The sequence below is a fragment of the Syngnathus leptorhynchus genome, chromosome 7, assembly GCF_054491065.1.
Source record: "Syngnathus leptorhynchus isolate UIUO chromosome 7, UIUO_Slep, whole genome shotgun sequence".
NCBI classification, from domain to species: Eukaryota; Metazoa; Chordata; class Actinopteri; order Syngnathiformes; family Syngnathidae; genus Syngnathus; species Syngnathus leptorhynchus.
The window spans coordinates 11,027,252-11,054,267 of record NC_141201.1 but is presented as its reverse complement, the minus strand read 5'-3'; the positions used below and the strand labels follow the sequence as shown (position 1 = coordinate 11,054,267).

The 27,016-nt window shown below is 40.6% G+C and overlaps 1 protein-coding gene across 2 annotated transcripts in view; it reads right to left on the bottom strand.

The window, feature by feature from the left end:
• pde3a (phosphodiesterase 3A, cGMP-inhibited) overlaps positions 1-20,003 on the bottom strand; it is a 31,646-nt gene extending 11,643 nt beyond the window's left edge. For both annotated transcript variants that reach the window (XM_085917011.1, XM_085917012.1), the window contains exons 1-9: positions 19,690-20,003; positions 5,179-5,424; positions 3,797-3,942; positions 3,595-3,710; positions 2,891-3,134; positions 2,405-2,481; positions 1,922-2,118; positions 825-962; positions 245-356 (exon numbers count right to left, since the gene is read on the bottom strand). In XM_085917011.1, the coding sequence (XP_085773137.1) occupies positions 245-356; positions 825-962; positions 1,922-2,118; positions 2,405-2,481; positions 2,891-3,134; positions 3,595-3,710; positions 3,797-3,942; positions 5,179-5,424; positions 19,690-19,761 (1,348 nt within the window). In that variant the 5' untranslated portion in view covers positions 19,762-20,003. The remainder of the gene's footprint in view (positions 1-244; positions 357-824; positions 963-1,921; positions 2,119-2,404; positions 2,482-2,890; positions 3,135-3,594; positions 3,711-3,796; positions 3,943-5,178; positions 5,425-19,689) is intronic.
• Between the last annotated feature and the right edge of the window lie 7,013 nt (positions 20,004-27,016).

Below are 27,016 nucleotides of genomic sequence, written 5' to 3'. Positions count from 1 at the left end.
CTGAGTATTCACATTTGTTTCTACTACTGAGTGCTCACAGTTCAATTTTATTTAAAAAAATAAAATAAACACTTGATAGTTCTAATATGACTGTGATGAGCGTCATAAATTGTCATCCCTGCTTCAGCCACTTGGCTCATTATTTTTGCAAGATCCCAACTGCTCTTTAAGTGTTTGTTTGTTTTTTCACAGAGAAAGCAATTAAAACAATGTTGGCAATAATTAAATAGGAACGTCTACTCACACGGGATATCTCTATATCCATTCTCCAAAGCGTGAAAGTAGTTCATGAACTCTGCCACAGGAATCTTGAAGGTCTCAAACAGGCCCGTGTCTTCAAAGAGCCTGTAAGACACCTGGGACATTGCACACAAACACACACAAACAAACACACACACACAAACAAATTAGGTTCACTAAAGTAAGCAATTTTTACAGAGGATTTGTTGTTAAGTTTCATCCTAAAAAAAAACTTACTGAAGCTCTTTGCAAACGGTTATCATCGTCCATTTTGATTGACGCTGACAGAGAGTTTTATATTTATCGATATGTGAATGACTGTGGCGGCAGTTTGCAGAATCACTTTGTGGAACTTTACAGCATTATATTAAAAAAATAAGCATGTGTTTTGTTAGTTACCATTATCTTCGGCAAGTTTTCAGTGTATTTAAAAAAATTAAACGGTCATATTTAAAACACATTTTGGTGTGTATTTGTAAGCATCCTTTTCAACCTATATACACATTACATATTTCTGTCTATGTGTTGATATGTTCCTATAAAATAAATTGCACAAAGACTCCAGAAAGCTAAATTATTCTTACCTGGCTGAGAATGCAACCTGTTTTTCCGTGAGTCCTCTCCACAAGATTGAAAATTGGAAAATTCCATTTGTTGAGTTGACTCATGAGAGGTTCCAAGCCGGGCATCACCAGTGGCTCCGGGGCCAGAATTAGCTTGCTCTGTGTGTTGAAAGCAAAATCATTAAAAAAAAAAACGAATAAATGAATTTACAACTCAAACATACTTGACCATTGGTCCTACATAATAATAATTTTCTATGTGAACTGTTCTACGTTGCTTAGATGGTCAGCAGGATAAAATGTGATTATCTACGAGTATGACGTCACAGCTTTCCAGGCACCAGCGTGAATATAAACCAATAAATTTGCAAAGTAAATTCACTGTCCTACAGTGTAAACTATCAACAGCAACAGCGAGAGCATGCTTGGTGGGAGCGAAGCACTTGAAGACTCCAGTCTAACTTTTGGGATAAATATTTGCCTTAGCTGACACTTCCGCCTGTCCTAAATCAATGAGCCTTGTAGCTATTGCAGCAAACAGATGCCCAGTGTTTGTTGCCGAAGCCGAACAGCCAGGAAATATTCAAATACTTCCTGAGGCAAAAATGTCTCAAGGTTATGACTCACTACACAACATGTGCAAAATGAAGTTATGGCTGTATTGATTGCTACAGTAATGCCTTTTGGCGTGAATTTCAAATTTAATCAACAAAAACAACAACAAAAGTAGGAAAATGTATAAAGAATTCATAGTAAACCCAGGAAACTTGCTTCTCTTTCGGTGAGAGCACACCCTGAACTGGTCGCGAGCCAATCGTAAGCCACATACAAACAACCATATTGGCACTTATGGGCAATTTAGTCTTTAATTAACCTAACATGTATGTTTGTGCTATGAGAGAGGAAGCCAAAGTTAGCGAAGACATCCCATGCCACCACAGGCAAAACATGCAAACCACACACGGAAAGGCTGGAGCCGAGATTTGAACCCTGAACCACAGACTTGTGAGACAGACATGTTGACCACCAGACCACTGAGCTACCCTTAACTAACTCGAGTCATCAAATGAAATGAAACATGTTTTTGTCTCACTACCATATAAAACCTGTTTGCCAACCTCAGGGGACGGCAGGAGGGGATGCAGAAGGATGCTCTCTGACGGATAGTCCCGGCAGCCTTCTCTTAGCTCCGACGTCTTCTTGCCTGCTTCGGCGTCTTCCTCATTCTGTGCAAAGTCGCTGCTGTCACTGTGGTTGGTCTCATAAGTGCTGTCATAGGTGCTGTCGTAGTCCGATGAGGCAACCGCACGCTCATCTGACGGGAACACGGAATATCGCAGTCAGCACTGGCGTAATAAAACGACTTAACAGGAGTCATATTAATAGTCTCCTTACAAACTTTTTAAGAGCAGAAATACTCTGAATAATCTGCGTGAGGATTCCTCATCAAGTTAAACGGGTTTGTGTTTCCCACTGATCCTAGATGCAGGAGCTAAGTTTAAGGAGACTCGTTTGTTTGTATTAAAAAAAAAGCAATGACCATCGTCTTGTGCAGAATAGCCAAATGTATCTGAAATGTATGCAAGCATAGGTCTGTTTACCTGGACGGCGTAGTCGGTCTACCTTGACAATGGATTCTACCCCGTTGTTCAGTCGATTGTTGAACGGCCTGCCGCAGCTGATGATGAGAGCAGAGGATGCACATTATTTGATCATGATCATTCTGTGATTAATGACTCATTTCCTGTCCTCTTTGAGTGACTCATTTCCTCACAGACTGTTATAGTATTCTCATTTAGATATACCGAATTGTATATGTTCATCTTTTGATGCACCATGTATGTCAACATTGAAATAATGTAAAAATAAAAATACAGAGCAAAAGATATTTTTAAGTTATGTCATGGACATAATCTCATGTAATGTAAACTTGCAATAAAATAATCATTTTATTTTTATTTTAAAACATTGACCAGTAGTATTAGGTGACACAAAAAATAAAAAATAAAGAAAGTGAAAATAGAAAGGAATTGGACTCACTGTCCCAATAATCTTGGAAGACAATTAATGTGGCAAATATTGTTTACCTGCTACAGAGTGATGGAGGTCGCCAATGAGGGGTGGTGGAGCTTGGGGCGCTCTGGCTGTGAGTTAAGGCTCGGTGGTGACTCTTGGAAGCCACACAGCCACGGCTCTGCTCTGTCAGTGGCCCAGCAATCTCGGGAAGCTGAACTAAACATGTCTTGATAGTTGGGCTGGAGACGGGACTTCCCTGGGCAGGGGGTGATGGACATGGAGAGCCCAGAGGTGATACGTTGGAGCGGGTGAAACCTGTAGGAGAGATTAACCAACTTTATGTGACACTACAAAGACAAGTGGGCACTTGCTGCTGACACAGAAGCCTTGTAAGGAATGGAATTTTCTCCATTCAACCAGAAGAGCAGATGTGCTCAAATATCGCTGTTATTAGATGAGAGGTTCTGGCTTGAACAAAGGTTTTTGTTCATCCCAAACCTATTTGATTGGTTTAATATCAAGGCTTTAAAGATCCTCCACACCAAAGTCAGCTAGTGACCTTGCCTTTATTGACATTGCTTTTGTGCATCCAGCCACAGTCATGCTGGAAAAGGAAGACCTCCCAAACTGTTTGTGACTGATTATGAGACGTGTCCAAATACATACAATGTGTCCAGACAGTATTTAAAACAAAGAGAAATCCTAATCCTTTCATTCAACAGTGTCATTGCAAATTTTCCACTACTTATTCTTATAGCTTGACCTTTTCACCCACCTGGTTTGCTCAGCGGTTTGCTGTAGAAGTGGTTCAATGTGATGGATGCAGCACAGGAGGCAGACATGGAGCGGCTTTTGGAGATGGTTGACATGACTGAGTTTCTCCATGATTCACTGAATTAATGAGGGTAAAAAAAAAAAAAACCCAGAAACATCAATCATTAATCCCATCCCACAATTACATGGAATGATGGCATTACCTTTCTGTGGTGTATTTGATGCTAGCTGAGCGGTCTCTTCGTACAGGACCGGGCTCTATGGCAGGTAGCCCAGTGGCTGACGTGGTCGTGGTCCATGTTGATGAGATTCTCCGCAACAACCCTGGGGGAAGGCTTCGCCTGATACGCTGCCAATGCACAAAAGACAAATACAGTAATACCTCAAAAGTTGAACACTCAAAAACTAGTATGGCTCTCCCTATCGAATAGAATCAATTATTCTATTGATTCTTTCATGAATTAATTGAATTTGATTTTTATTTATTTTTTTACAATAAAGTGTATTACATAACAATTTTCCCCAATTACTTTTTATTCACCAATTATTGTTGGTAATTTAGTGATTAAAAGAAAGAACAATATTACATGAGCTGCTCTGAAAATCATGTTGAGTTATATGCTACAACTACACAAACATTACAAAACAATGAAGCAACCACAACACTCTTAAACGTCTTGCCAAAACACATACACACGTAACATTTATAGATTCCAAATGTGAAAAAAAAGGTGGTGGATTTCGAAGATAATATTGTAAAGAGCATTTTAGACTTAACATCCTCTTTAATAGCACTAAAGCCCTGAACAATATTGTCCTCTTACAATATTGTCCTGCTTCCTTTATAAACACAGGGAATAGCTAAATCAAGTTAACAAAGCGCTCTCCTCAAGGCAGTTTCATTCAACAGAGCAGCAGTAGTGATCTTAATTATCAATTTACCCCTTGCTAAATGAGAACCCGCATATACTGTCAGTGAGCCAGCATTTCATTGAGCTCCATGTTTGTGTGCATTCATGCAGTGTTAAAGCTACTTTCCCGGTAGGCCGTTCTTGCCTTGCATCATACGCTTTATTTAGTTTCCTTGCCGCCTAAAGTGCTTGCATACATTTTGAAGCGCTGGCCTTGTAAAACATTAAAAAGCCCTTCAGAGGCACGTGCATCATTGTTTAGTTACATTACAGCTCAATGCTATGTCAGCAAAGAGGGCCTGACGTATGCATATCAATGTAGGCTATGCAACAACAACAAAAACGACAAGTTTTGTTTTTTTTAATGGGCTGTGCCGAGTTTTTATGTTCTCAGTATATTTGTGTTCTCTGTGGGGACCTGTCTTCCTCCCACAATCCAAAAACATGGACAGTATGGACATCAGTGTAACTTTATTATTGTTGACTTTAATGTTATTTTAGCCTGGTATGTAGTTGCTAATGTACATTTTGGGTGTGTGCTCGTGAGGGTTGTGTTCACTGTCACAAAAGAACGCACAGTTGGGGTGAAAGGCGGTCCCTGACATTATATCAGGGTTCTTAATTTGGACAGCAGGGGGACATAAGCATAGAGATGGTAAGAAAAAAACATTCACCTTTGGAATGGCCAGTCTTTCTACTTTATCAGGCCCGTCCTCTGAGTCGGAGCAGGCGTGTGTGACCAGTGGCATGTGAGGCCGATGGAGTGGCTGGAGGATAATCTGAGTGCTGAGGAGGCTGCTGACAGCCTTTAAAGAGCTGCAGGTGTTAGGGGGCAGCGAGGGGTCTGCCAGCAAGTCTGATATCAATCCATGGGCCTCACCCATCACTGCAATGTCCACCACCACACTGGTACCCGAAGACTGGAGAAGAGAAGATAAAAGAAGAAAAGTCGGTCAGTCGTGCTTGCAATACAAATACATCACACCACGGTGACGCACGCACTCGCTTTGGGAGAAGGATGACGTTTGTGGAATAGTCACACGCACGAACCATCTCTCGTGGCAAAATCAACCTTAAATATACAGCAATACCTTGACATATTTGTTTGAGATGAATTGAAATAGCATTACTGTGCTTCAGCCTGCCAAAAAAAAAAAAAAAACATCAAATCAAATTGTTCTTATGACAAAGAAATAACGGCTGAATGTGCATCGGTAAGTGTGGCTCTGCTGTTTTTCTGAATTCACTTACTGGTAACCATTGTTTGATGGAATGCAACATTTTACGGGCTTTTACACATACCAAGTAAAATGAAGTCAAGTAATGCTGCTAATAAATAAAAGAACAGTGAGAATCAAAAAAATTGCTTATCGTTACTCTTACTTCGGAACAAGTTGAAGGACGGCCTCTGCTGCTACGTCACCTTCTCTCATCTAAATTTAGCAGTCAGTGACTGATAAGCCCAAATTGGTCCACCTTGGGTAGTTTCAGTGATTGATTCTTACATCAATGTCAACAAATGCTAATCAGCTCCTCTTGATCTTTTAATCAATATCCCCAAAACATGTACCAGGACACACATACATAATTTATCCATCCATGTTTCATACACAAAACACAATTGGCCCACAAGGAATAATAAGCAGTACTGCAATGCTCTATGGTGAAATAAACAACACCCCGGTAGCTTACCTAAAGATTGTACCAATTTATATGTTTTTTTGAGTTGAGCGCTATCACTAGGAATACGCCATACAGATATACTGCCGCTCAAGTGAAGGGAGGCCGGGGCAGCTACTAATGCACTTTCAACGACTTATTGATCAGGACAGTCAAATACAGAGATACAAAATGAAAACAGGATCATGGAGAACTAACACAAAACTAACAACGTGGTAAACAACTAACCTCACAGACTGCAGCTTCTAAAAACACTCACAAGGCCACAAACTGAAGATTCGATTAGTAGTCGTCCTGCATCCAATCGGGCTTGTGTGTTCATTATATTTAGTATGTGAAGTGTCACTTCAATTGCCAGATCATTGTATAATGGCTTTGGAAACGAAAGCTTTCATTTACATTTGTACCACTTGCAGAAGTAACTAATGACTACAAGTGAGTTGACAATACTAAACAATAGGAATAGAAAGAGTCTTTTGGTAATACTGAATGGTTACAAAATGATGCTAAATGAAGATATTCAAACCAGAGCAGATGTTTTTTTTTTTCTCTTTCCTCCTTTTCTCCACCACTGAGGCAACACACGAAGCACACGTGATACTTTTATAAGCGTTGGCTCACCCATCTGCCTCACCCTAAGGCATCTTTGCATGGCGACTGCCAGCAACCTCTTTTTGCCACTCTGCTTGTATCTGTGACCAACCTTTGACGTCACAGCCCTGCAGTGCACAGAGGGCAGCGAGGATTGACTGACAGCTCCCGACCAGGCATTCAACCATCTGATTAATATCCGGCACATCAGAAATTTAGATGACTGGATTTTCCAATCTCTGAGGCACTGTCCGCTCGTTGCCCCTGCGTAAAGTAGGTGAACAGCTGAACTCATATTACGAAGGAGTTATGTGCCAATACAGCAAAGACAAAGGAACACACAGATAAGAGTGGATTGCTTTGTTGTTAGCTTCATTTCTAGCATTAGTATTCCAAGTCCACAGATGATGACCATTATTAAACCTTGTCTGATGACCTTGGAGTTTGAACAAGACCCCAACTCACCTACAGTGATATTTGCCTACTCACTAATTTTACCACCGCATGAGCTGTTTCTAAGCTAGTTTAACAATATATTAGGCCATTAAAGTCGGCAAATCAAAGCCATAGTCGAACAGAAACAACTTAAATGTTGAAGCTGTTATGCACACTATTATTACTTTAAGTTCATTAAAATATGTACAACTTTGTACTCCCATACTTAGGGGCATGAAAGGTAATGCCAGTTCTCTGATTTCAAACAAAAGTGACAGATGATTCTCGTAACATGCTTCCTAACACAAATTGCATCAACTCTTGAAACATGTTTGCTGATGAGTAAACGCCATCATCAAGCGTGTTGGGAGATTGTTTCCTGGAAAAGTGCGTGACGGCACAAGTGCGTGTGGGAGTGTGCACGTGTCACCTCAACCTGAACAAAACCCATTAGACCACTCCAGAGCTTTATGACATCCTGATATTGTGACATTTAGTCATTACCTGGCAGTAATGGACTTTCTCTGTGGTGACAGGGGAAGCTTGCATGTGTGTGCACACGTGTGTGTGTGTTTGGGGATGAGTGTGTATGTCTGTTTTTTTGGGGGGGGGGTTTGACCTTGGAATTGAGGACACTTTTCTGCAATGGGATAATGTAATGACTGATCCTAGTGTATCAAAGCAAGGAAAAGTTGATTTTTTGAAAATAATTTATACCCATGGCAATTCAAAGTACTTCACAGAAAATACAATAAAAGATCAATTCCTATCAAATAACTGAAATAAATGTGAGGAAAAAATACTTTCAGGTGTTATAAGATAAAATAATTCCAGGTCTAATATGCACAGCTAAGTTTTTTTCAGCCTGAATTTCCGTCCCTGATTATATCAATCTTTCATAATTAATACAAAATATTTTTTTCAGGTTTAGTCACGTGACTCAAAACACAACTTATTGCTAGCAAAATATTTGCAGGTGAATCCAATGTGGCATAAATAAATGCGCAGGTACCGCCACAGTGGCTTAGTGAGACGAAGTAGGGGTAGTTGATTAATTCCAGCATAATGGCCCACGGATACAGTAGGGGAAGTATCAGTCAATGCCTAAGAACCATCAAGCCTGCTACCCAAAGTCACTGAATGGATGTTACATGCATTCATATATCATCATATGGATGTATGCTTCATTAAATTAAAGAAAACTTTTCTGCTCACTCTGCGTCAACCCCCCCCCCCCCATCATCTTCAACTTGAGACGGTAAGATATGTAGGCAGATCAGGCAGATGGTGAAAGAGGAGAGATAAAGCAAAGAGAAAGAGAATGCTAGAGAGGAAAAAGAGTTGAGTCCAAAGGCAGATTGTGGTCAGTCAAGTGAAAATGGGAACAGCTCATTCAAGCAGGCCAGCTGAGCTCATGGACACTTTACATTCTGTTATTGTCATTTTCTTTAGTGCATAAGAAAAACACTATAGAATGTGATTAGCTGCAAGAAATGTATTCAAGATTCTGACACAAGCTCTTATTGTATGAAAAAGGTGCTGGTGAAATATCTGGTAAGCATATAATGTCATCATTCCGCCTTTCTTTCACAACTGTGAAAGTCAACAACACACGCCAGAGGCCACGTTCATGTCCGGGATCCAAGAGAATGACTGCAGAGTTAGACACGATTGCGGGATTGCAGAGATCAGAGTTGCAGGGCAATTAAGTCATAGAAAAAGTAAATATTGTTGATGATGATAAAAAGATGCATCCATTTTGTGAAATGAGGGCGAGATGGCTGATATTTTGAGACAAAATCATTCAGACAATCCTTTACTGCTCACCTGAGGGGAAAGTCAAGACTCGGGATTCAAGATTGTTCCTACAACTCAGCAAGATCTCATGACAATAAGAACATGCAGAACAATTGTGTTCTCTTAGGAGAGCATAAAAAAATAACACAGCCCCTTTTATTAAAGGAACCTGGTGGCCATAAAAAAATAATAGTCACACTAAATCTCCCTTCAGCAAACAAACACCAACTGCTGCACACGCATAACCTAAAAACTTGTCTGCATCAAGCTTAATTTAGACATCGCTTCAAGTGGTCCTATCTCTCCATTCCTAATTAAATGTCTATCTGATTTTCAGCACACGCATGCACAAACGCACAATAGGAACCTACACATACTGTCCAGAAAGTCTTCATGTCAACAAATACTCTACCTGCATAGCAGGACGTGAATTGTCCAGGGGGCATCCCATGATACCCGATGAGTGCCTCCTCTGCATCTTTTATGTTGGCGCTGTGCACAAATCAAGAAGTCTTGTGATACAATATGCTGAAGCAGCCTAAGCAGTGATCTCTGTCCTTAACTGCAGTTCAAATGGCACACGAACATCAATACAGAGCATCTGACATTTCGGTGGAGCAGCCCACTCTCGTTTTCTCGCCCGCTCTGCTAATCTGCTTCTCTGCTCTCCTCTGTCATCTCATGAACCTCCCTCTGCCCTGTAACCCGCCTGCCACCCACGTTGCATCTGCCAATCGCAAGTGTCCACTGCCGGTCCAGTGATGAGACGAGCTGCAAAACACGGAAATCCCAGGTATTGAAAATACCCGGTTGCTAAGATTCATTGGGACAAAGATCAAAGTGGGTCGTCAATGGGCCATAAACTAGTTGTTGGATCCTTCGATGGTCACAATTGTGGAGGGTTTCCTGTAATAGGTGTGCATGACAACCAAGATGTGGATACGATATTATCAGAAAACAGTTGTTACATATTGATCATTGCCCAAATAGAGGCATCAATGTTGTTTAATGGGTTTCAAAATCAAAGAAACCAGCTAAAAGTCCATCAAATTATTTTTTAGCCCACATGTGGTCAGGAAAGATGAGCTCCTTTATGAGTGAGGCCAATATGATGGTACAATTAAAATTCAAATACAATACACAGTAATATGATTTGGCCCAATTACAATACTGTATTGTACAATTCGCTATAACTGAGATGAAATGAGTTGACCGACTTTGGTACGACTGCTCTGTGTTTACACCGTGCGTACGTACAGACCCCAAGTGACATGACTGTAACACACACTTTGAATGTATTAGAACATTTTTTTATGCAGCTTGAGTGTAGCTCAAGCACGGCATGTAGCATACTATAACCAACTAAAAAGGATGGCATGCCTGGAAGGAAGGAAGGAAGGAAGGAAGGAAGGAAGGAAGGAAGGAAGGAAGGAAGGAAGGAAGGAAGGAAGGAAGGAAGGAAGGAAGGAAGGAAGGAAGGAAGGAAGGAAGGAAGGAAGGAAGGAAGGAAGGAAGGAAGGAGCTTATTCTTAAACCCATTCCCTTTTTTTAAATGAAATTTTCCTTTTTTTTTCCCACTGTGACTGCTCTCTAAACAATGTCAGTGAGTGTGTGGTTGCGCATTTTAAAATGAGGACAAAAAAGAGGAAGCACATTCCTCTTCATTTGCTGTCTCTACTTTACTTGCCCTCACGCCTCCATCTAAAAATAAAAGAGGAGCAGGAGCTACTGATGATGATGAAGAAATAGACTCATCACTATTCTGTCACTACCGACGCTTGATGTGCAGCACCATCCACCAACCCCCATCCCGCCTCCCCCCTGCTGCAATGATTTTACGACTTGTTTGCCATAGCAGTCAAATGATAGGATTGAAAGTGTTTTTCTGAGTAAAAACATCTGACAGAGTTACCTTTGCTTCCTGCACTGCAGGTTAGGACACAAACACAAAAGAAAGCTGCAGTAGTATACCATCATATAATCCCATACAGTCTTGAAAATGTATATTATTTCATAAAAATTGTGACATCCGAGTGAGTAAACAGCATTTATATTCATGATCCTTTTGCTGTAGAAGCACTATAGGCTCAAACCAGTTTTTACCTTCTAGACCTGGATTTGCCACCTCAGTGAAAATGCTCAATTGCCTCTGCATCATAAAGCAACAATTAAAAATGACTATGCAATGTGCTAGGCATAAAAAAATCACAGTTTACCTACTGAACTCATGCGTTTGTGTTCTTAGTGTGCATGAATTAAAGTGATTATGACGCTGACGCCGCCAAGTCCACCTTCCTCCCACATCGTCATCATTGCACAAAACCACATTAGTGCTGCTCAATGAAGCTAATTGCTCCCAATACTCATCTTAGGAGGCCCTGTGAAACCAGACCAACCTGGCCGTTGCTTACTGATCTAATTAAGTGATCACCTCATGCGTGTGTCTAAGTGTGTGTGTGTGTGTGTGTGTGTGTGTGTGTGTGTGTGTGTGTGTGTGTGTGTGCGTGTGTGCGAGAGAGAGAGAGAGAGAGAGAGAGAGAGAGAGAGAGAGAGAGAGAGAGAGAGACAGAGAGAGAGAGAGAGAGAGAGAAAACTATGATGTCAAAACAGCTAGGTGTCTTCTGAGCATTAGTATTATACTACAAGTAAAAAAAAAACTAAACCCAACAAAGGAATATGTCGAATATCAATATTCACCGTGCTATACAGTGTAAGCAACATATTGACTCTCATAAAACCAAAGTAATGCTTGGGTGACATGGAAAAAAGGAGAAGGAAAATTTGTTTCTATGAATTATTTTTTTTGCAATACTTGGTGTTTTATCATCTACTTTTCATTACAAAGTGGTATGTCGTGATTTAACAGTTTTCCCTAAGGTTAAAGTATGAGCTTGTCCTTATGACCATAAATAATTCAAAATTCACTAAAAATAAATACTGCGTGCATATGTGCCATGACTGAAAGGTGAAACAACTTCAAATACTTCACATACAAATTCATTTTTTTAAATGGAGGAATGACATCATTTTTATCACGTTTATCTCCACCCTTTTACGTCCCTTGTGAATGGATTGTGCTGATGGCAGTGATTGGACACCGCCTCTGGCAAGTGTGCACGCGTGTGTGTGTGCGTGTGTCTCACAGAGGAGTTGCATGACGAGGCCTTTGCATGTAATGTCAAGTAAATGCATGCATGCATCTGTCAGCAAAATTATAATTATGCATGTCCTTTTTTGCATTCTCCCTATCATGTATGTGATGCATGACATGGTGTGTTGACACTCTTACATTAAGGCTTTCTTCAAGAGACGTTAGAGTTTGTCTCTGAGATTTCTTGTTCACTCATTCGGAAGAACATTTGTGAGCTCAGGGGTCACTGACGCTGGACCAGAGTGACATTTGATGGGGTTAAGGTCATCGTTGTGTAATCCCAAATATTTCTCAAATGTGACTTAAAACACATAAATGCAAACTTTGCTCTGTATTGCATGGTAAAACTGAAAACAAAACAAAAATCCAGTTAGGGTAATGACAGTCAGTGCACATTCCAACTCCTGTGACATCTACATATCATCTTTACTTTAGTGACTAAAATGCATCACACGCTAACAAGTCCTGCATGCACTGAGCTCATTTGAAATTCACACACATCATTTCTTCCGAGCATCTCCCATCCTCCCTCCACCCATCAAGAGCGCACAGTTAAGTGGAGTGCTTTTACCGAACGTTGTTGTAGCCATGTAAGGCTACTGACGCCAGCTTGTCATCCTACTCCTATTGCTGCAAAAGCAAAGTGCGTCACAACTCCCATAACCCACTTCTCTTTGTCAGCTTTCTGTTTTCATTGATTGACATTGACCATGCTGGGCATTTCAGGTCCACACCCATCAAACACTTATCCTCCATTAGGAGCCGCATGTATACTGACAAACATTTGATTTCTTTTGTCATTTTATTCCTTCTTGAAACACTACAATTGTTATCACAGGACAATCAGGCAACCACAAAATATTATAAGACAAAACAACAATTTGGGAGAAGAGAGGTAGGTGATGGAGTTATGCCGAAGAGTGTTAAGCTGGCACGTTGAAGGGGACTGAATTTGAGACAAAGGAACAGAATGCTTTTTTTTTTTTAAATATGTAAAGCATAAATCCATACTTAGGGTGTCAGTATTTCACATAACGATTATCACAACATAATATGAATAATCAGAAACGTGATAGGAGGATCTTCCAGAGAGCCAGTGTTACGTTACTATGCAACATATGACATCACGAGTCTGCTAACAGTCGCTTTAGCACTTAGCTGCTCTACACTAGACACGCATCTGAACATTATGGTGGAGAAATAAAACCACTCCCAGATGCATAGGATTCAATACTACCCTCGATGATCTGATTGGTTAATGTAAAGCTAAACTGGACAATCCAAGACAAACATACTGTCAGGAGACTGTTGACTGAGCACAAGCCACAAGGAAGTATAGACACACAAACACACACACACACACACACAAAGCACGACCTCTATGATACATAAGCTGTTCAGTAAGACACTCAGTAGAAACACTTGGTAGCATTTTGCAATAAATATTTAGCTGACGTGCTTGTGAGTGTACTTTGAGTATACAGTCATTTTCTATGCCACATTGTGTAAACTGTGCAGTACTGTCTTTGCAGAAGGGAAGGACTAAATCATCCATTTTGGACTGAACCTTTATGTGCTGTTTCTTCTTCAATAAATAATTGCACTGAACAGTGGTTAGTCGTGTTGATGTTCTACTGTAGCTTGCAAGTTTGTGTGATGGATCGCAGAGCACAGAACAGATGCCAGTAAGGTTTTATAAATCCTTTTAATGTCCATAACAACTTCAAGGAGCAAGACGGGAGCAGTCATACAAAGAAAAACTTGCTAGGCGACGAGCAGAATAGCGAGCAGAGTGATGGAAACCAGGAGAACATAAATAACAACAACAAAAAAACAGAGAAAAAAATAGCTAAGCAGAAAACTTGGTATACAAAATGTAACAAATACAAAGAAGAAAAGGGGCATAGGCAACATTCCAGAAACAAAGAATCATCTGACCCACTTTTGCCCCTAACGCTGACCTTGACCTTGAATGCTTTTCCAAAATTAGACAAAAGGCACACTTTAAAATGATCGACGATACAATGCAGTTCAGTTACTTTAGTTTTCGTTGAACAAGTTCAAGCACTGAACTGTTTGAACAGAATGAATTTAAAAGTCTGGGAGAATACATATTTCCTGAAAATGATTCAAATGGATCACAAACTTCAGATTTTATTGCCCTACAAATAACCTGTGGCGGGTTAGACTTTGAGAAGAGGGTTATGCGCCACTGTGGGCATGAACACAGACGATTTGATCCGCCGCAGTAAAAACAGCTCCTCACATTCCCTTTAAAATCGGCACGCAAGAGGTACACAGTCCTTAACATGGTGGAAGCTCAAACTGATTTGCTGGAGTCCATGCAGGAGATCAAAGTAGTACATTTATAAGGTACGGCAAGCAGACCTGACGGATGATGTAAAGTTGGCTAGGGAGATGACAGATCCGCAAAGTGGTCACATGGATGTGTCGGTGTGTTTGTTTTTATGTGTCAGTCATGTGACTGACAGGTGACTAGTCTTGGGTGTAGCTCATATCACACCTTGCATGCTCCCCATTGACTGAACATGAATGAAATTGTTTTCACTCTTTGTGTCACCACGACATCAATGAACTGTCCACTTATGTTCGGAAATGGCACTGACCTAGTATCTTCCATGAAGCAGCTAACAAGCAAAGCTATTTTTGGGGTCACTTTTGTTCACAGATTGGTCTTTGTGCTCAACTGTGTGAGATTCTCTTCAAATGAAAAAGGACATTACTGACTGTAACAAGAGTGAGATTTTTAAGTAGAAGGTGCACAGATGGATGGATGGATGGATGGATGGATGGATGGATGGATGGATGGATGGATGGATGGATGGATGGATGGATGGATGGATGGATGGATGGATGGATGGATGGATGGATGGATGGATGGATGGATGGATGGATGGATGGATGGATGGATGGATGGATGGATGGATGGATGGATTTACAGCAGATTCAACATGTTACGTGCCCAGACCAAAAACCGCCTTGCCTCTCACCGAGCATATTTTGGAGCTAAAACACACCATTGAGTAAGTAACAAGGCAATCCTTGTCCAAGGCCACCAAACCTCATCTGGACAGCCAGCGGGGAAGCCACTATATGTTTGTGAGCGTGTTTATGTGTATACAGGCCTAGTAAAAAGTATTTGCTGCTGCCTTTTAGTAGCAAAGCTGTGGCAGCTTCCTTTCACACTTTTTCTTTTTTGCTCTTTTTTTTTTCACCCTCTGGCTCTCACCTCTCTGTGTGAAAGCATTATGGCATGAAGCCACATTCGCATGGCCCGGTGACAAACACATGAAAACAAACACAAAGGCCGACTAACAATGCGCGATTGAGTTAAACTTGCTCGAGCGCCGAGTGCATGCGAGGGCTTCGAGCGTTGTGATTAGTCTGAGCGCTACGACCGACTCGTTGTCCTTTTACACTTCTGCTGTGCTTGGCAGCAGACCATCTCCCTCCCACTCTGGTTTCCTCCCCCATCTTTCAACGCTTTGCCTTTCCCCTAAACCTTCCTCCTTCCAAGATTTCTCCCCTGTCATGCAGTGAAGTTTCTTTGAACGAGTTTGGCCAATAACATATTTTGCTGTTTGACTGCAGTTATAAACCAAATTCACATTTTTTTTAATAATATGCCATACCTAGTGATGGGAAAATGAACACCACACCATAAAAGTCCAACCCCTAAAGACACCACTTATGGCACTATCTGCTATCAAGGCTGACCTACGATTGTCCGAAGCGGATATTCGGGGCTGACTTCCGGCCGATAATCCTGCCGTGTAAACTGGTCTTTAGCATATAGTAGCATAAATATGCTATCGGAAATTTAGGGCACAATATTAGCTTTTGACATACTGAAGAAAACAGAATATATTTTCTGCAAACACCCAATATATTATTTACTTTACAAAAAGTCAAAGAAAAGCTTCTGCTTTGATCATTTTTGGTGTGTCTTTCTTCAAACAGTATATTTGACAATGTCTAAGTTACTTTGATGCACCCTGCAAGTCTGATGGTTCATTATTGGTTTCATTCTGATTCTTTTAAAAGTTGCATCATGAATATTTCAAAAGTACTTTCTTCTCAAAGAGTCAGAGAAAACCACAAAAGAGATGACTGTAAATACTTTAAAAGAGTGATTGATGAGCTGTGAGTGTTGGGGTTTTGTAAAATTCCAGCCCATTTGCTCATTACCATGTCTGCTGAAAGAATGCCAAATTATTGAAGAGAACCTTGCAGATCCCACATTTGTTTCATTAATTCAAACGTTGTTGGCTTCCTATCGAGCAGTTAAACTCTCAAAATGTTGTGTGTTTATTTGAAATGAAGACCAATTTTCTCAGGGGTCCCTAAGGAAGCGCTAATAAGCCTTGATGAACTCAGAGAGCCCTGGAAACGAGAACAGGTTGTGTGTCCCTCAGGAAATTCATTTGCGTCAAAGAGAGAATGTGGGCCTCCCCTCAAATAGACTTCTGAGCACATGTCTTTCCTTTAAAATCTTTTGAAAGTCTCCCTCCCACTCCCCCTCTGACACAGATACTGCAAATGATGTGATGATGACTATGTTACGCAACGGAGCATTGCCTTATCAGAGGTCTGACTTCTATTTGTCAAGGGTCAAATATTTCAGAGAAAAAACATTTACTCCAGAGTACTGAACCTGAAAAACAGTTAATGCATTCTTCTTCTTTTATAGACAGGCACTTTTAGCAACGTATTTTTGTGCTCTTCTTTATTTAAACAATGACAACAGCTCCCTACACTCCAAGTAGCGCTTATCATTATTAACTGGTGGGAGGAACAATCACATTGATTGACCTTCATGTTCTCATAAATGAGCAAGCACGTTGTGCTTAATTTTCCCCGTCTTCCAACTGTGCTGGGGAAGTGTACCGTGATTGGGCTGAAAACTTGTGCTCATGCTAGTCAAACAACACAGACTCAATGGTCATCACGGCCCGAGCAGGTTGTGTGTAATTGTACTTATTTATGTTTTACCATCTTTTTTGACCACGTAATGCATTCCTGCCTCGTCCTTTCTCAGCTAGGCGGGGCCTCACAGAAAATGTCTCAGTGATGTCATCAATGATATTACAATACAAGGTCTGGTGATATGTTGCTGTTTAAACCTCTGACCTAAAGTAAAGTTGAACTATAGCCAACTAAATAAAAAAACATCATTTCAGTTGTGTAATAAATGGCATCAATCATACCTATGTATTGTTTGTGAGTGCCTTGTGTTGTCCATCTGGTATCATTAAATGTATTATGGTTGTCTCTCACTGTGATAACCTACTACATGTGACTATGACATTAGTTGCTTCATAATAGTGGATTGTTCACAACTGTTATTTCAGAGAATAACAGAGAAGACTATAGTTTTCATTGTGTGCGCCGTTCTGACTTCCATAAATTGTCATTGGTCAAATGACTGAAGGTTTTCAGAAAGTTCGAGTTGAGGAGAGAACTGCACTACACGTGTCAAAACCTTTCAATAATTCAATTCAATAGCAGCATGACATCATGCTCATCCCTCATTAAAATAAGATCCTACATCAACATCAAAACATTAATAACAAGGCAAAAATATATACATAAATAAAGTCAGAGAAGAATTTGAAATATATTCCTGATTCCAGTTCAGTAAAGTGGCTGTCTTGCCTCTAGCTTGGCAGGCTACACCAGCCGGCTTCATAAATATTGCATCAAAAATGCTTGATGAAAACTCCGCTTCTCTCAGGTACAACTGCACTCTGGAGAGCTTCATTATCTCTAGGCCTGTACCTAAAGCCTCGCATGCATGGAAATATTATCATCTTGACCGATTTTTAAAATGCAAGGAAAATAGAAAGAAAATTGCTGTGTGTGATGTTATTGTTCATATACTGTGTCATGTGCTTGGAAATTACTAACAAAGTGCACCACACACTTAACCTTCTCTCCACTGACAAAACAGCCTTCCGGACAAAAACAGAGGTTTAGCGCAGCACCAAGAAAGGGCTGAGGCAGTGCAGTTTTGCACTATTAGTACTAATAGTGGTAGGAGTAGGAGTTAAAAAAGAAGTATTGTGTGCTGAAAAGTCAACAAAAACATGATTTTGAAATTAACCATCCTCAAATCAAATACAGTTACTCTTCAGTGTGCACTGATATAGAACTTTAACTAAATGTCCTTTGAAGTGCACTGCATAATACTGCTTTTACAGTTATATCCATCAAAACACTCATCTTACTTTCCATCCCTACTTTGCCGGTTACCAACTTGTAAAGGAGATTCCAGTTGAAAAGTATACATGGACAGATGCAAAGTGTGGCGGTGAGCAGTCTCGCCTCACCTCTGACTGCACAATCCCTGACAAACTGCAAGTGTTTGCTTTCTGTCTCCCTTCTGGTCCGCCACATAATGTTTTCATACACTTTTAATATAGCCTACTATAATTTTCCACAGTCAGGATAATGTATTTAATAGTTGAGAGATACATACAGTGTTTGATCACGTAAACAGCAAATAAAAAAGCACGCAGTGAGGCAGACTATATTCTGCCACACTAATGGGGGCATATGAGAGCAGATTGGTGCCGTTCTTTGGCGTAGATGTAACTTGTAAAATATACTCCACTCAACTGCCTAACCATTTTGAATTATTATGACCATCAAATGAGGAACTGCTAACATCCAGCTGTCACTCTTTGTTTTGCTTTTTTTGTGGATGAATGCTGTGATAAATACATTTACTCAGACTCCACACAATCCATTGGGTCTAATTTTACTCATAAACATTTGAATACATCCATTAAACATTAAGATGACCATAAGCAGACTGTGAATCCGAAACATGATAATATCTAATTGACTGATGAAATCAAACGCAGCCCCAGACACTATGAAAAATGAATAAATGAAGAAATAAATATATAAATAAATAAATAAATAAATAAATAAATAAATAAATTACATACATACATACATACATACATACATACATACATACATACATACATACATACATACATACATACATACATACATACATACATACATAAATGTTTACCACAGCACTACAATGATAAAATGTGCTCTATAGTTGAAGTTGATGAACACTTGCATCACTTGCGGACAACGCACAAGATTGATAAGTTGATAAAACATGCTACTATGCCCTTTTGTATACACAAAAACAGTCATGTCCACAGCAATTGCACAATCTGCATGAAGCCTCAAACTGAGCCCAGCAGGATGCTGACGACCACATTAACAGCAGCGGCAGAGTGCAAGTAAACATCAGGCATGCAGGCCGTGCATAGCTGCAAGTGCCTCCTCCAAATATGGATGGCCTCGAAGACTCACGATGGTCATGCACAAATGAATTGTTATTACCCCCGAGATGTGTCCTGTGGGGTTAGTTTGCGTAAAGATTCGACACGTGTCGCAGCGATACGGGCCCACGGCGGCTGGAAGGTCATCATCATGCACACAACCATGTTGGTTTAATTAAAGGGCCACGCGTACGTCTTACCTGGTCCCGTGGAATGCAAGGCAGCGAAGTCCTGCGGTGGGACTTGCTGTTGCTCTGACTGTGCGCCATCATCTCCGAGGCTACTATGGAGCTGGACCTCCGTCTCCGCTTGAAGACAGGGATGTCCTCCTCCTTCGCCCCGGTCACAGAGCCACAGCACCCCGTCCCGCTGGTCCCTGGGGCCGGCAGGAGCCGGTCAGCATACCGTGCAAGCAAAACACCCAGCAGGCAGGCCAGGTAGAGTGCTCCAGTCGGCCTGGACTCTTTCTTAAGGAGACGAGGGAGATGGCCTTGGTGAGAAGACGCGGACACTCCCTGACCCAGTCGGACGAGCAGCGGGGTCCCAGCAGCCGAGAATGTGCATGCGTCGGGGTGAGGAGGGAGGGAGGAAGGGAGCGAGGGAGGGAGGGAGGGAGGGTTGGGGAAGGGGGTGGAGGCTGACTGCGCAGCGGCTTGGCTCAAAGTGGCGCACCGCTAGACGAAAAATAGCGGCAGGACTGATGTGCAACGGCCCGATCCAAAAGAAGGCGGGGAGGAGCTGGAGACGCACGAAAACAGTCAGTCATAAGCAGCAGCTCCGGAGCGCATCCGGCCGCTGAATGCAGCCTTGATTATTTGTGCAGCCCGCATTCCGCAAATGGACCTCGCCGCTCCTCTGCAAGAGTGGGAGACAATTTCAGTCCGCCACGAGAGGCATCCCGCGTCCGGTATACATACGACGGCGTGACACATGTGATCACGTCGCCAGGCGCTCTGACGCCGCCCGGAGGATGTTTGTCATGACTCGAGTAGCCCTTGATGAGCCTCTGGAACTGTCCAACTGCAAGACCATCATCATCTGTCGGGAGCGAGAGCAATGCTGCACAATAATACCTATCTATGAGCATGTAGTTACAAATTGGACTCACATTTGATTTAAATGTCAAAACGGGTCAATGTTTTTGTTGTTAAATTGAATGCTAATTGACAGCTGTTAAAAAATGTCATTCTTTCACCCGATAATGAAATGACTTTTAACGATATAAATCCCCAAATTTTCTTTGTAGAAATAGGTTATGTGCACGGTGGAGCGCTGGTTAGAACGTCACCTCACTGGACAGAAGTCAGGGTTTGATGATGGTTCTGGCTTTCCTGTGTGGAGTTTGCATGTTCTCCCCGTGCCCGTGTGGGTAATTTTGTGAGGAAAAGGCGGTTCGGAAAATGGATCGAACAAAAGACACTATAATAAACACAGACTTTCAAATAAATTGAACTTTTGAAACAGTGTGAGCCCAAGTTATGAAATGACTCATATGATACCAAATGTTAATGCTGTTATTGTTGACTAATTGCCTTTGTCATGGTGAACTATACCTTCAGGCTGTGCAGAGAAAGAGAGAGAGAAAAAGGAGAGGAAACAGGTTAAGAATCCCAAAATACATTTCAACTACTGAGGACACGAGTAGTGTTAAAGGGTTGTGATTAGATCTAACCAGGGATAATGCATAAAACCCTGGTTGAGCCATCACCTTACCATGTCTTGGCTTTGATGGTGGGAGAGGGTACCAGTCTGACCCACCAAAACCAAACATGTTATTAGGCTCTACTGGTAGAGTATCCATGTCATTTTGTAAATAAATAAATCAATGAATCGACAAATAAATAAATACATACATAAATAAATGGGCGGCTCGGTGTCGCACTGGGTAGCACGTCCGCCTCACAGTTAGTAGGGTGCGGGTTCGATTCAACCTCCGGCCCTCCCTGTGTGGAGTTTGCATGTTCTCCCCGTGTCCGCGTGGGGTTTCTCCGGGCACTCCAGTTTTCTCCCACATCCCAAAAACATGCTTGGTACGCAGACTGAGCACTCCAAATTGCCCCGAGGTATGAGTGTGGGTGAGAGTGCGGAGGACAAAGCGGTACAGAAGATGGATGGATGGATAAATAAATAAATAAATAAATAAATAAATAAATAAATGTTAGGGAAACAAAGATATTATTTGGGATTCCTACCTGTGCTCCACAGCTGGACTTCGTCCAATTTATTTGCATTAGTTTTCTCTATCCCACTCACTTGTTCACTGCAGACACTTGGAGTTGACCTTCACTCTTCTTTTCCAACTAACTACCAATCACTGTATCCACTGGAATGCACGCACACACACACGTATGTGCACACGCAGGTACTGCTAAAGATGCATCAAAAATCCTTGTCAAAAAAGACAACGTAATAAAGGTATGTGTGAGGTTGCTACAAAGTCAAATTACTGATGCTGTAACTAATCTCAACCCTAGAATTGACAATATCTAAAACAACAATAAAAACATTATGCGTCCAGATGTATTACACATTTTGTATGATACGGTGTTCATGTACTGTAAGCCATTGGCAAAGAATAATCATTGTCACTTCTAAGTCACAGGGAGGAAGAAATATTTAAAATGGTAATATTGTGATAAATCACATCACTATCAGAAAGCAGGGCGACACATTGTGTATACACGTGGTCATGCATACTATTACCAGCAAATGCACAATTCATGCACATACATGCAGATTTACATAGGTACATACATGATGCACTGTACTATGTACAAACATACATGCATGAATCATCGGCCTATTTTCTTAACTCACACATAGGGTGAGTGACTTATGACGTCATCATAACGTCACCCAAACAGACACAGCGTGCAATCAAAAGACCACATTTGAATTTGATACAAACAAAAACAATCACGTATGAACAAAGCCCTGCATAGATGTCACGTACAGAAATTCAACATTTTATTAGCAGAGGACCTGACACAAACATCTTGAATGAGAACCAAGGTAAGGAGATAAAGTGAGTTCTATCAGCTTAAGCTCCTCTCACAATGGAACTATTCTCGATGCTTAACTAATGAAGTGAATAGCAGGCCTACTCACACAGGATGAACACATTTAGTGTCTTTTATATCTCTTGTTGAACAGAGAACATGAATTGAATATTAGTGTAAAGAATCTCTTGTTCTAGCTGTAATACCAACACTTTTTTCTTGTACATTGACCCATGAAGCATAATTTATCACCATGCAGTACAACGCCCCAGCCCTTAATAAATCATTGCTTAATGGAACTAAATTATCCATGTAGGTGTGTAAAGTTATTGTGATCCGGGGTGTACTTCGCCTCTCAAGCATGCTCAGCTGAAATAGGCTCGAGCTGCTCACCCATGACCCTGAACAGAATAAATGGTACAGAAATGATGGATGAGCGGACAACACAACGCATTATGCCTTTTTCTTTGCTTGCCTCCCGAGGGGGTTAACCCCACCCCCCCTCTCTCCCTCTCACACACTGTATACAAACACTGAACCCCTGCTGTGTTACACTGGCTCACAATATTGTTAGAAAAGAAGCATAATAGAATTGTCCATACTTGTGAAGCCACACGCCCAGCAACGAACAAACTTCCTGAATTGCCAAGGCAAAATGTTATTGCGGCAGGAGTTATTCAAATGGATACATTTGTGTGCTGTGACCACAATGTCCTGTAAAAGCATCAGGGAACCTTAAATCAAAAGATAAATAAATTGATACATGTGTAAAGTCCCTAAGACTGCCTCCCATCTATTTGCTTCCTGCCCAATTCTCCCAGACTCTCTGTTGCTTATCATCTTGACACCTTCCCATAGGAGACCCAGAAAAAAATGTAGTAGTAGAAAGAAAATAGACTGAATGGCAGATTTAATGTGCAGTACAACCCCAAGGGTCTCATTTGTTTTGAATTTGTGGGTAATAATCACAAGGGATTTGGAAAATAAGTAGCTATGGAAAATCTGCATCATATTTGGAATATGTACAAAGAACAAGATGCTATGTTTAGACAAACCACGTTAATGTATATCCGATACATTTGGGGACTTTTACAAGTTTACGCGGTATAATGTAATCCTTTTCAAATTGTGATGTGTCAGAATTTGTGAGAAAATAAAACAATATCCTATCAGTGTGATAGATTAGATACAAACCCATATACGTATTTTCTGACTCCTCATTTATAAAGTCATGCACTTCCCACTCTCCCCAGACCGAGAGTCACTTTTGTCTTTGTCTCTCATCTGAAGTTTTGGGTTGACCATACTCCCTTTTGTGCAATAAATGATAGTGGGACTGTGAAATCCTGAACATTCTAAAAAAGTATTAAAAATGCCATGTGAAAACTAGAAAGGCATTTTCCTTGGAGACTAAGATATTTTCCAAAAACTTATACAGCTGTTATCATTATAATTTATGCTAATCAATGATGTGAAGGAAAAAGCTCGGTTTAGGCCGAGCAAAGCTCCTCAATTTACACATTTGAATCCCTGTTTTCCCCATTGCCACTATTTCTATAGGCACTAATGCTATTATTCATACAAAGAATGTACTCACTTCTATTGATATTCATGAATGATTTATAAGAGCCCCTTTACACTGAATGCAGTCTTGCATATGTTCTTGGAGCTTTTGAGTCATTATGGTGCGTTTAATTTTTATTTTTTTTATGGAATCTTGATTATACTGGACGGTGCATACTGTTTGAATGCTATATGTTTTATTTTTCTATGTGAGTGTATTTGTATTAGAGCAGAGCATCATATTATGCTCTCTCCGTCTGTCCTTTCGCTGGAAAGCTCCCTCATGCGGGCAACTCTCATCCGATGCCAGCGTTGATGTCATAAGTGGCCCAATTTCTCAGCATCCGATTGGCCGATCCGCTGTGACGCCGCTCTCTTCATTGTTGTACATTTAACAAATTCCCGTCACAGTGGTAAGTGGTCTCTTCTCCTTCATCTTTTTCTGTCTGTCTGACACTTGCCATGCTCTCTTTTTTTTTCTTTTCAGTCTAATGTGTATGCCGAGCTCTTCTCCAACTGAAAAAGGAAACATCCAGTGAGCCAGCTGCTGATTGGCTCAGACAAAGAAGCCAGTGATGCATGCAGCTGTCAGAAATGGGAACAGACCTCAATACAAGCAGACCTCGGCATCTCTGTCTGTACATGCTGTGTGTATTGACTTCAACATGATTACTGATGGTTGGACACTTTGTGCCCGTCTCTTAAAATATGTCATTATTGGTGCTAGTCCTTTAGGATTTAATGTTCTTTGTTATCAATTGTTGACCCTTTCAGCATTTTTACAGATGTGATTTAGAAATCCGTCCACACTTAGTGGAGGTAACATGGCCTCCTTTGGGCCGGACAACAACAAAATAAACTCGAAAATGTACAGAAATCTTGTCTGCCAATTTCAAGAATGACGAAGGCAAACCTAATCATGCAACATGATAATAACCCCAAAACAAAACTGTGTTGTGTTGTAAAATTTACAAAGGGAAAAGCTCCTTCAGACTTAAACCCAATGAAGGAGGTATGGGTTTTTTTTATCTGCAAAGGGAGACTGTTAATGGGGTCACATGCTTGATGCAATTATTGCAAGCAAAATATTTTACCTAAATCTTTTTTAGTCAGTCTATTTGTCTGAAAAGAAGAAAGAAGAGAAAATGGGTGTTCAAGAAACACGTAATTTTATGGCCTATCAAGTTCACTGAAAGTGGCTACATCAACATATTAAGTAAACTTTTATATCCGTCCCTAAGTTATGTCAGATGGTTTGTCAAATACTTTTCACTTACAAGTAGTGAGTGGTAAGAATGATCATTTTTGCTTGACTAGATCCGAATATGCTTTGAGACTAATATTGACCAGGTGTGTGTTAAGGGACCTTGTGCATTTGAGCATGAAATAAAACATGAAAGGTGCGTCCCATGGTGCACTGTTTGGCGTTCATGCATGTAAATAGTACATGCTTGAAGTTGAGAGGTAAAAATGCACACAAATGCAAAACTAAAGCACGTTTCTCAAATGATGGAGATGACAATTAGAGTGAATGAAGATGTTCTTCAAATATCCAGCACAAAAAAAATGTAATCTGCATTGCCTCAACAATCTGTCGTGAATTTTTTTAATAACTTACATACAAACTAATTTACTAACAAATTTATTGATGAGCATTTGTCGTAATACAAGGTTTCTAGAATGATTGGTGTTTTCAAGTTCCACAGCAGTGAGCAGGCAGCAAGCTGCTCACTGAAGGAACAGGGTCACGCTTCCATCTAGTGGCAGGATAAGATGTAGAAATATTGTGAAAATTATGTGGCCAATTCTCATCTTCTCTCGACAGATGAATCTTTGGAGTTAACCAATGAATAGATGTCAAAGGGTATATTGAGGCGCATTGTGTTTCAGCAAAAATAATTCTGTCTTGTGTCTCATAATAACTATTAAAGGCATTTGGGGTCCGACTAAATCAAATGAGTGAATTTGTTGCAGTAACAATATGATAATATGACTGTAGATGAAAAGATCAAATCATCTATTTTAATACATTACAAAAAGTTGCAAATATGATATTGTTGAAATGTAAACGTGTAAAAGTACTTGACCACAAGTGGGAGTTAGTAATCCATTTTAATACATGACAAAAAGTTGCAAATATGGTATTGAGATGTAAACGTGTAAAAGTACTAGACCACAAGAGGGAGCTAGTTGCATGACAAAATAACTTATTCAAACAGGCAGTCCTCATTAATTTTAGAAGAACCAGAAGAGCTTGTTTTTGTATCCACTATTTTCCTGGTTTTCGACACACTATTCACAATCTAACCGTAAGCTTCATTCATAGGTACACCAATGAGTTCAAATGAAAGAGCTCTATCAATGTTCACCTTTACAGAGGCGAATGATGCTGGTGGTTTTATTTGACTGAAGAAATGATTATTGCATCGTACTGTGTTAAAATCAGAATGATTTGTTTGATCGCTTTAGCATGCACACATTGATGAATAGATAGATGGTCAATAACATGTTGTGCTCAATCACATGACATGGCAGGTGGCAGTGGCTGTGAGACTGTAATTGCTGGTTAGCAGAAGATGGGACTGACAACCTCCCTTGAGTCTCTCAATGCTTCCTGATTACATTATTCACATACTACTCAAATGCACCTTAATGGAAAAACAAAGCAACTCTCATTATTATTATTATTACCTTTTCAACATTTTGTAAAGGGCACCACGGAAACAGAAAATGTCTTACCAACCTAAAACGTCAGTTTATCAGTGCCATGAATGTCATGGAAAATGTAAAACTAGATAAGAGGGCAAAATTTAATTAGAAACCTGAAGTTCCGAGCCCATGAGATCTTTAATGCTGAACATGACGTTGGAAAACTCTAGGGGTTCTGTATGTTTTTACTAAACTGCTGCAATGACCCTAGAGATTGCAGTTAATGGATGTCAGTGCAATGACCCCATTAACGTCA